The 10,288-nt window shown below is 53.3% G+C and overlaps 3 protein-coding genes across 4 annotated transcripts in view; 1 reads left to right on the top strand and 2 right to left on the bottom strand.

The window, feature by feature from the left end:
• ATP6V1B2 (ATPase H+ transporting V1 subunit B2) overlaps nt 1-1,571 on the bottom strand; it is a 28,076-nt gene extending 26,505 nt beyond the window's left edge. For both annotated transcript variants that reach the window (XM_026081715.1, XM_026081716.1), the window contains exons 1-2: nt 536-1,571; nt 271-424 (exon numbers count right to left, since the gene is read on the bottom strand). The gene's annotated coding sequence lies outside the window, so the exon portion shown is untranslated. The remainder of the gene's footprint in view (nt 1-270; nt 425-535) is intronic.
• A 61-nt stretch (nt 1,572-1,632) lies between these two features.
• On the top strand, nt 1,633-5,708 carry MAK16 (MAK16 homolog). The gene is made up of 10 exons (XM_026081718.1): nt 1,633-1,718; nt 2,289-2,338; nt 2,570-2,679; nt 2,884-2,948; nt 3,094-3,245; nt 3,639-3,693; nt 3,775-3,849; nt 4,213-4,323; nt 5,078-5,134; nt 5,440-5,708. The coding sequence occupies exons 1-10, from the start codon at nt 1,704-1,706 to the stop codon at nt 5,647-5,649; spliced, it is 900 nt and encodes a 299-aa protein (XP_025937503.1). The 5' UTR covers nt 1,633-1,703; the 3' UTR covers nt 5,650-5,708.
• Nucleotides 5,709-6,059: 351 nt separating this feature from the next.
• Nucleotides 6,060-10,288, bottom strand: TTI2 (TELO2 interacting protein 2; the record flags this gene model as incomplete). Its single annotated transcript, XM_026081673.1, has 7 exons — nt 6,060-6,204; nt 6,487-6,649; nt 7,226-7,369; nt 7,480-7,664; nt 8,023-8,115; nt 9,031-9,217; nt 9,897-10,288. Coding segments are annotated over 7 exons (1,245 nt in total), but the record flags the coding sequence as incomplete, so codon positions are not given.

Raw genomic sequence — 10,288 nt, 5'->3', positions numbered from 1 at the left:
CTTGCATGTGCAAGACACAATTGTATTTCTTAGGCTGACTGGAAATGACTAATGTTAATCCTGTTCTCAAAAACTGGTTATTTTTATCTTCCACCTGTTTCCTTGTTTTGCCAGAATAAAAAGAAAAATGTGTTTGCTTTCTGTGATGGAAGGAAAAAACTGAACCATTCTACGTGGGGATTTATTCACACCTCCACACTGCATCTCCCAGTTAAATATTAACTCTCAGCTTGCATACATGCCTGGTGGCTGGTTGCTTTGGAAACTCACCCCTTGTGACTAACATGAAAGCAGCCAAGCCTTCGATTCCTACCAGGTGGGCTTCTTGCCAGCCAACCATCCCCTGGGTGTCTCATCCGGCAGCTTATTCTTCACATCAGGAATGCAAGTCAGATTCCTTCTGCTAGCACTGGCAGTCAAGACTCTGTAATTAATAAATTAGTTGCAGTGCCAATAATATTGATGGAGTTTCCCTGCTCTGAGAGATGAATTAGGTCGCAATCTTTGAATCAAACGAACCAAAGTTTTTACTAACCCTGCTGAAAGCACTAATCTGTTTAATTCCTGACTGCATTAACAGTGTTGTAAACTGGTATCACGAGCTCTGCAGCTTCAGGAGGCAGAGGGAGCCAAGGGGGCGTCTCAGCAGCTGTGGAGGAAAGGATCTGCTTTGGGCCAGGCTTTGCAGACAGACATTTCCCTCGCAGCAGCCTGTCTGCTCAGGGCAAAACTGGAAAGGATCAGTCTGCATCGGGAGCTGATTGCATCAGTCATTCTCTCAGTCTCTGTCACTGAGGCAGCTGCAATTTCCTATTTTGCAGAGCTTTAGCGGAAGAGCAGACACAGCCTATGGCCAGACCCCTTTCTGCTGTGATCCTGGCGCACCCAGCCAGAAATGGGCCTTTTCCAGCACCGGGAGGAGCAATGTCCAGAGACAAGGCCTCGACGCGGGGGCTCGGTCAGGGCGCTCTCCTGGCCCAGCCGGCGCCACACCCCGAGGGCAACAGGCCCCAGAGGCAGCTGCCTTTCGGGTGGGCTGAAAAAGGGGCATCTTGAGGTCAGTAACACGACAAGCCTCACAGACAACGTGTGCCAACATCATGACCTCTTTCAAACGCACTTCTATTTCCTTCCCTGAAGCTCTTCTGAAGCTCCGCACTGCCTCCAGACTGGACCCCATTCCCGTCACTGCTCCCTAACCACTTCCGAGCGCTCTGCAGGGCCCGGCTCCGGCTCCTGGGCCTAGGCCACAGCCGGCTCCTGACCCCACCGGCTTTGCCCGGGAACAAGAGCGCTGTACGACATCGCACCGTCTTTTAGGCGGGCCAAGCTGAGGTGACGACAAGAAGAAAACGCTGCCAGGGCCCTGGGGCGCGGGAAATACCGTGTTACAGAAAAAGCGCATAGTTCAGACCAACGCTCTGGTGACTACAGCGGCGCAGGTGCCCTTTTATAAATGCTTTTCCTCCTACGAGTCGGGAAAGGGGGCTGGATCCTGCGGGTGAACCTCGTCACCGAAAGGGGAGAAGCGCTGCGCCGCCTCCCTGCAGCCGCAGCCGCAGCCGCCGCCATCTTGGCGCCCGGCCACCTCGGCCCCCGTCCGCCCCGCCCAGCTCTCGCGAGACCCCGCGCTCTCGCGAGCGCCGCGGCGCCGCCCCGCCCCTTCCGGCCATGGCGGCGCGCTGAGGGCGCGAGCTGTCACCATGCACTCGGACGACGTGAGTCCCCCCCCGCTCGGCCCGGTCGCGTCCGCCCCGGGCAGGCGGCTGCTCCGCAGCCAATCGGCGCCCACGCCGCCGTTGAGTCGGTTGCGTCCGGCCGGGGCGTTCCCCCCCCCTCCCCCGGCGGAGGCGGCGGGGCACGTGGCCGCCCCCCCCCCCCCGGGGCAGATACACCTGGATGGGGGGCGAATATACCCGGGGGGGAGGGGTTGAACCTGGGTAGGGGGCAAATATACCCGGGGGGGGAGGGGTTGAATCTGGATCGGGGGCAAATATACCCGGGGGGGGGGGTTACATATGCCTGGGGGAAAGGTGGATATAGTGGGGGGGGCAGATAGGCTGCAGCAGGGCAGGGGAAAATGCCCGGAGAGGAGGCAGATGCACCTTGGGGGGGGGGGAGAAATACACCTGGAGGGAGCAAATACACCAGAGGGGGGCAGGTATTGCTTGGGGGGGGGTATGGTCGGAAGGAGGCAGCGATTCCTGGGAGGAGTAAACGGGAATTGGGCGGGGGGCAATGCGCTGCCCGGGGGTGCTGCCTGCGCCATTCCCTCCTTGTCCTCGCAGGTCGTGTGGGACACGCTCGGGAACAAGCAGTTCTGCTCCTACAAGATCAAGTGAGTTCGCGTGCGGCCGGCGTCGGCCCGGAGGGGCAGATTTGGTGCCTCTGAGGTCCTGCGCGTTCCCCGGAAGCAGCGTGCCGGGTCTCGCTCGTGTCTCTGCTGCCGCGACCGAGGCGTGAGAGTCGCGGAGCCGGACGCGACCATCCCCGCGCGTGCCGGGCGATGCAGGCTGCGCAGCGCAGTGCTCCAGCCCTGGCAGTTCATCTCACGTCTCTTTTTTTCCAGGACAAAAACCCAAAACTTTTGCCGCAATGAGTATAACCTGACTGGCCTGTGCAACCGTTCCTCCTGCCCGCTGGCAAACAGCCAGTACGCGACCATCAGGGAGGAGAAAGGTGAGAGCCTGGCAGCGCCCACCAGCAGCTCCCTTGGAGCCGAGGTCCAGGGTTGTGATGAAAAACCTGCTGGGTGGGGAGGGGGCAAATCCTGACTGCTGGGAGGGCACATGTCCCGGCGGCTCTGAACACTCACCCAGCTGCAGGAATACGCTCAGTGTTTCTGCTGGGCGTCAGGTGGGCTCACGGTCCTCTTTTCTTTAGGTCGGTGCTACCTGTACATGAAGACGATAGAGCGGGCAGCCTTTCCCAGTCGACTTTGGGAGCGGGTGAGTTAATGAGAGCAGACCGTTAACCAAGTGTGCTTCAGTATAATGCATCGATGGGCAGGTGGTGATAGGACTCTCCCCAAAGGCAGAAGTATCTCTGCTTTGCTGCTGCTCCATGGCTTGAAACTCTTCCTCTTTCCCCCAGGTCCTGCTGAGCAGGAACTATGAGAAAGCGCTGGAAGAGATAGATGAGAATCTCATCTACTGGCCACGGTTCATCCGGCATAAATGCAAGCAGCGATTTACTAAGATCACGCAGTACCTTATCCGCATCCGGAAGCTGACACTCAAGCGACAGTAAGTGATGCTACTTTGCTTTTGCTTTTCCCCCTTCTGCTTCCTGGGACCTTCAGGAGAAGTGCGTAACCAGAAGGGATCGTGTCAGTTTGGCTTCCCAAGCTGTTGCCCATCCACTGAGCTGTGGTCACTGGCCACGTATACAACCCTTTCCTGCCTCTGTGCAGCTACAGATATTTGCTCTAGCGGTTTTCCTGGTGGCTGGAAGCTTTGGCAGGCCTGGAAATGAACCCAGTTGAAACCAGTTTAACTCAGCATATGTAGATGCACTTAAACTGGTTGCAATCACCCTTCTAATGATATAGCTGCTTCCAAAAGGCTGGCTGTTGTCCTGAATGAACATTTGCTCCAAGGCTGAAAGATTCATTAACTGGCCCTTGTTGTTTCTTGTAGGAGGAAGCTTGTTCCTTTAAGCAGAAAGATTGAAAGGCGAGAGAAGAGAAGAGAGGTAATAGACTCTTCCATATAATTTGTCTGATGGTCCGTGTGTCTTTAAAACAACTGACCCAGCTCCTCTTTGCTTTATTAGGAGAAAGCCCTGATTGCTGCTCAACTGGATAATGCCATTGAGAAGGAATTACTGGAGAGACTGAAACAGGATACAGTAAGGATCGTTGCCCTCAGAGCACAGCCGGAAAACTGCTCTTACTGCTCTGTCCTGCTGATTCTCTGTGGAGGGGCACGTGTGTGGGTGTGAAAGAAGCACCACCCATGTCAGAGGGGTAGGGGACCATCGCATCCTGCCCTTGTATGCCTTCGTAACGGGCTGGAGAACTTGCTTCCCCAAAAGTCTGGGCCCCTCACTTTCTATGCCAGAGTGTGTACTTCTGAATTAGGGAAGGGGCTGGACCACAAGTTCAGCCTAGTTTGATACTGCCTCCATGCAAGCCGTAGGCTTTAGATAATCCTACCGCCAACAGCTGTTTATCTTGTATGACTTAAAGAAAACCCGTGTTTTCCTTTTCAGTACGGAGACATCTACAACTTCCCCATTCACGCTTTTGACAAAGCTTTGCAACAGCAGGATGCAGAGAGTGAGAGTGACTCTGATGTGGAGAAGGAAGAGGAGGAAGATGAGGTAATGTTTTCAGCAGAGTACCACAATTAATCCTTCCCTGACCCAGTGCGGCCCCCCCTGTGTGCCTGCGTGCTGAGAATCTCCGTGTGAATGCCAGGCTGAGAGGAACAGATTAGGGGAGGTGAACGGAGGAAAAGTGTGTGTGTGCAAGTGAATGATCACGTGTCCCTGTCCCCTTCTCTTGTTCTTTGTTAGCTGGTGTGCAGTCAAGCACAAAGATTGTCTTGCTCACCTGGTCCGTTCCTGGGGTCACATTGACTGCTCTTAGGAGTGTTTATGCTCAGTAATTCCTTCTCACGAACGAGGAGCCAGGTTCTTTCTGCCTCTTCATTTCTCCTGTTAGTTGCCATAAATCTCTTCCTACTGCGGCTCCATTACGTGCAGGTCTGCAACCCACTGCAGGCTTTAGTTTCATTGGTAACGTCCAGGGCAGCAACAGGCTCGTAGCCCACAGAAGAGCAGATGTTAACCACTTGCAGAAGGTGCCTGCTGCATACTGCTTTTGCAGAGGGGCTGGTGCTAAACCTGAACGCCAAATACATCCTGATAGCTGCTGGCACGAGTCATTGCTGTGGTGACAGCAGCGTGGCTGTCTCCCCCTGCTTTTCACTGTATAGGGGACAACAGTCTATGCTCCGGGTTGTCCTATGCAGGTGGGCAGTCCAGGGCTGCTAATTGACACTAATTCCTTTGTGGGTACTGACAATGTGTTGTGTTCAGTGTGCACCCGCTAGCTTCTGACCCTTTCTTACAGGACACAGATAAGAGAGAGTTTGTGGAGGCAGATGACAGTGACCTCAGTGATTTTGAGGTAGGTGAAGCACCATCTATTAACTGTAAGCACAGTGGAAAGATAAGCTGCTTAAAAGTAACCTCCACCAGGCTGGTGTCTCTGGTGATGGGATAAGAGCCAATGCAATCAGATTTGTGAAGTTTAATGGTACAGTTGGACTGCACTGTATCTGTTACACCTGAAGTCTGCTGGCTAGACAGCTGGGAGCCGGGAATTGTAAAAGTGGAATTGGATACGCATCATTTTGCAGAAAGTGGAGGTTAAGTTACACAGCCTGCTTTGACATTACTGCAAGCATTAAATCTCTTGTCTTTCTTACTCAGGACATGGATAAGTTGGAAACAAGTAGTGAGGAAGAGCAGGAAGACAAGTCCTTCAGCGAGGAAGAAGAGGAAGAAAGAGAGAAGAAAGCTGCTCACTCCAAATCCAAGGGGAAAACTCCCCTGAAAGGACCGGCCAGGAGAAAACGACCCTACATTGAAATAGAGTATGAAGAAGAAACAGAGCCAGCCACTAAAACAAAAACCACCTGACTCCTTCCTGGACTTGCATTTTGTACTGAATGACAGGACTCCAGATCTGTCACTAAAACTCCTCCAGCTTCCACTCATCTGAGCAGGAGCCTCAAAAAAATCCCCCCGCTCCCCAGCATTCTAGATTATTAATTTTCTTTCTCCAAGATGAGAAGGATTTCTGTCCCCCCCCCAGGAAACTGAGGTGAGTTTGTGCAGCTCCTGCATTAAGTGCTGTTTAGTGAAGACGACTACCCACCTTCTTTGCAGCTACACTAGGCTGAGCCCAGACTGTGCTCCAGGGAAGAACCTGGACTGGGGACACCATTGCTTTGTTCTAAAGCTGGAAAAGCCTGGATGTGACAAGGAATACACAATTGTACCTTGTTCGGAGAGGTATGGGGTTAACAGAGAAAAGAGCACAAAGACAGTAACTTTAAATAAAAAAATATTTTACTGTACAAAAAGCAGGGTGAACATTGGATCAGCCGTGCCTCACGTGTTCTCTTGCACTTTCCTGATGCACTCCCGTACACGGCCTTCCTCACAGCTGCTGTACACTCCTTCCAGGAGGACCTGAAACAGGGAAACCATCAGCTTTCAGTTCCTTGGCATTCTCAGATTTATGATGTTGCCTCCTCCCACCTATCTGTTGGAGGAGAATGGTATAAAACGTAGTATCTGTTGATAGGTGACTTGATACGTATCAAGTCAAGTACAAGTGTTGGGTGGAACTGATGCTTTGGAAACAGTGTTGGACTAAGGAAGCAGGTGGGCTCTTGTATGCACCACACTGCCCATTTCTTTTACAAGGAAAGACAGCAGAGATTAAGCAGTAGTGCTGGGTCCCAGGCCCACCTTCACTTGCCCCTCAGAGCACCGATCCAGCAGGATGAGGCATTCGGTGGCTCCCTGCAGCAAGGCTGCTTTCACTGGCTCTGGTGTTGAACCTTGGTCGGTATGTACATCCCAGATCATCTTCAGCAGGGCCTTGAGGAGCACAGGGAGCCTGCACGGCATTCTGCAAAGGGAAGGGGCAAGTGCTCCTTATTCTAAGCGCTCTTTGCAAGCCAGGGGAAAGCCCAGCCTTGCCTAGCGGTTCCTAGACAGTTCCAGGAGAGCTGTTAGTTGCCATTTAGATGTTGAGCAGGACTGTATCTCCCGAGACAAGCTACTGCTTCACCAATGAGGCTGAAGGAAGCTGCCTCTTCCAGTATGCCCGCCAGAGGGAGGACACAGGCCCCGAGCACAGAGGAAACCTAAGCACAGCGTATCAAGAATGCCTGTCAACATCGAGGCAGCCTACTTCTCAGCACAGGGCTTACTTCACAATTTTGCCACACAGAAAACATTTAGTTTTTCTCCAAGGTGATGCTTCTAGAACAGGCAAAAAATCAGACCAAAATGAGGACCCAGCTTAGCTTAACTTTTGAGCCAAGTTTTTCAGCAAAGCAGTAGTGCCAGTGATTCTACCCTGCGACAGAGACTCTCCCTCAGGATTTCAGGGACTTTTTCTCAGATACCGGTAGCTTTGGCTCTGCAAGGGTGACAGGACTCAGGCCATGCTTTTACAGTGTCATTCACCCCAGAAAGGTACCTGGGCCAGGCATGCTCTATGGTACATCGCAGCGTCTCCAGTATTCCCAGCCGAGCTTCCTCCTCAGGGCCATCGCAGACCTCCAGATACCCCAGGATAACCCGTTCCAGCCTCTTCAGGTGCCGGGCTATCCGGATGCCAAGTCTGCCAACACGGAGAAGCACACACTGAGGAGGGCGGTACGTACCAAGGAGGAAGGCTCCAGTCAGCAAGGCCAAAGCGAGCCACTGCAGGGTGGCAGTTGCTGCCCTCACCTCTGCACAAAGGCTGGCAGGGCCCTGGCGTAGACCCGCCGCAGTGCAAGGCGATGCTCTGCCTCCATGTGGGTGAGAACCAGCTGCAAGACCTCATCGCAGGGGGCGGTTGGCCGGGTCTCCTTCTGGTGCCGCTGGGCTCTCTCCAGGACAGGCAGCAAGTCCAGCAGGCACAGCAGCACCGCCTGGTTCAGTACGAGACACAGGGAATGTAGGCAGCCTCTTGGAGAGCACCAGTAACTTCCAGCCTCCCCAACCACACACAGCTGCTGCAGTTCACCCAACAGACCTGACTGTTTCTGCTGTTACCCCACCTGGAAGAGGACAGGGAGCAAGAGATCTTCCCTCTCCCTTGAGATCTTTCTGAACTCTAACAAGTTATTTTGTCTCTTGACAACAAGCATCAGCTAGTAATAACCTTAAGTTAGACCAGGACTTCCTGCAAGGAGACAGAGGATCTGCCGCCCTCTGCCTTGAGCTGGGCCACTCAGGATGGACCTACAATACTGTAAGGCAGATTCACGTTAATCTCTGCTGTCCTACCTCAATGAGAGGGGCCTCACGCGAATAGAGATGGTTGTACAGGGCATGGTACACAACTTGAGCTCTGTTGAACTGGCACAGATCAGCAGCTGGCTGCAATGACAGAGAGAGCAACAGAATATTATTCCCATGCATCACATTCAGCACCCACTTAACCTAATCAAAGAGAACAGCCCTCCCAAAACCAGGTTTTATAAGAATAACCCTCTCACATACTGTACGTTAGGAGCATTATTTACTTGTTATAGAAAAGTGGGAGCAGGCTGTAAGAGCTGCAGTTTATTCATGGTCTTATCTGTGGCATCTGGCCAGTCTCCTAATGCTCTGTGCCTCACGTGTACACTCTTTACAAGCAAGCAAATATTCACAGAAGTGGAAAAGAAGATATTTGTTGTCTCTGAGGTGCACTGGCAGACAGGTGAAGGGCTCAGCAAAAGGCTAAGCATCAGACTATTACTGCTACTATCCCAGTCACAAGACAGTATATGCCCCCCCCCGACCAGTCTGTCATAAGCAAAAACCAGAAAGGTAACCCAGGCAATGGGGCAGAACTGAACACGCTTTAAGACTCGCTCAGCAGTTTTATAAGTAGTGCTGAGCAGCATCCCTTGGTTATGATTCACATGCAGGTGGACAAGGATGTTTTCCAGTTGCCGTATTAAATGCAGGCTGAACTCTGCGGTGCATAGGAGCACCCGCTTTCCCTGGCCTCCCTGGCTGCTGTTTTGCAGTTCCCCTGCTGCTCATTTAATACCCTGCCCTGCAAACCATTCTCAGGCTGAGGTATGAATCAGCTGAGTTCAGAAGACTGTAAAGCAGTTCCTCACTTAACATAACAGATGCAAGAAATACAAATATGTAAACACACAGGGACACTATGGAGGATACAGCAAAATCATTAGGTTAAAGGCAGAGCCAGGAATAGAAGTTAGGAATTGTAACAGGCCTCCCACCCATCCTTCCCTCACACAACCATCAGCAAGGGATCTAATTTCTCGAATCCCTTACCACATTGAGAATGATATGATGCAGGCAGCGCACACCCAGGATTTTATTCTCCTCCTGATAGTCGTCCGAGATGAGCAGCGACGGTGGGAGAACACTCTCCAGGTAATGGCTAAGCCAGGGCCGGGTGATGTGAAGCAGCGTCCAGGAGAACACGTGCTTTGTGGCAGGGTTGCGCTTCCAAGCGTCTCTGAAAATACAAACACAAGCTCAGTGAAAACTGGAACTAATGAATTGTCATTTCCTATGGATTTGGGCCTCTCTGCTGACAGCAAACTCTGACTGATTTTTCTTTTTTCCCCCCATGACTGGGGTATTTGTAAAGTCTCTCTCCCATGTTTATCATCCAGTGTCTTGTAACATGTGAACTCACATAGCTACATTCCCCCTGCAGAAAGGCTCAGTCTTTTCCTCTATCCCGTTATCTCTTTTCAGCAAACTCATGTAAATGTAATCATCTTTGCAGACTTTGCCCCCTATCAGCTAGGGCTTAAGTGGTTGTTGGACTCGCAACAAAGATGGAGACACAGTTGATGGCATCATCTTTGCTTCCTTAGGAATCCAGCCGATTCTCCACAGAGCTCCTCATGGAGCCAGTGCCGAGGTTGTCAACGCCTGCACAGCAGGGTCACTGCACCCACAGTTACTCCAGGAAGGCTTCAGTAGGCTCCCTGTTTACCTCGGAGGCACAGGACGGACCAGGCCAGAGAGGCAGCCAGCAGCCTTTGCTGCTGCCACCAGCTAACGCAGAGCTTCCCACAAGCCAGCAAGGCCTCCACGATCCCCCCACCCGCCCCATTTAAAACCTGCAAGGGTCTTGGTATTTCCTACGTAGGGACACGCCACCCTCTGCACCCTGTCCTACTCACTTGGTCAGCTCCTGCTTCAGGAGCCCCATCACTGCAGCAAACCTTCCTTCCTCATCCTCATTCCTCCCGCGGAGGAATTCAGCCACCAACCCGCAGCCCGTAGCCCGAAGCAGCTCCGCCAGCAGCTCCCGCGCCACCAACTGCGACCTCGCGCTCGTCCAGGGCCTCTCCGCAGCRTGGGTGGCCGCGAAGACGTAGACGGGCCCCAGCACGCTGCGGAGGCGCAGCCCCGCCGCGGGGACCCCCGGAGCCTCCCGCCCCTCGGCCGCTGCCAGCCCGGCCAGGAGCAGGAGGAGCACGGAGCCCGCGTCCGCCGCCCTCTCGGGCAGGTCCCCCGCGTCCTGCTGCCGCTCCGGCGGCGCCGCGTGGCCGCCCAGCGCCGCCGCCAGCGC

Source organism: Apteryx rowi, unplaced genomic scaffold (assembly GCF_003343035.1).
Source record: "Apteryx rowi isolate R43461 unplaced genomic scaffold, aptRow1 scaffold_56, whole genome shotgun sequence".
NCBI classification, from domain to species: domain Eukaryota; kingdom Metazoa; phylum Chordata; class Aves; order Apterygiformes; family Apterygidae; genus Apteryx; species Apteryx rowi.
This window is presented reverse-complemented; position numbering and strand designations above follow the sequence as displayed.

What these genes read in the sequence shown, in the direction of transcription:
- MAK16 (XM_026081718.1), top strand. An exon ending in TTCTGCTCCTACAAGATCAA is followed by an intron (nt 2,339 to 2,569) that starts GTGAGTTCGCGT and finishes CTTTTTTTCCAG; the next exon opens with GACAAAAACCCAAAACTTTT. An exon ending in AAGCTGACACTCAAGCGACA is followed by an intron (nt 3,246 to 3,638) that starts GTAAGTGATGCT and finishes TGTTTCTTGTAG; the next exon opens with GAGGAAGCTTGTTCCTTTAA.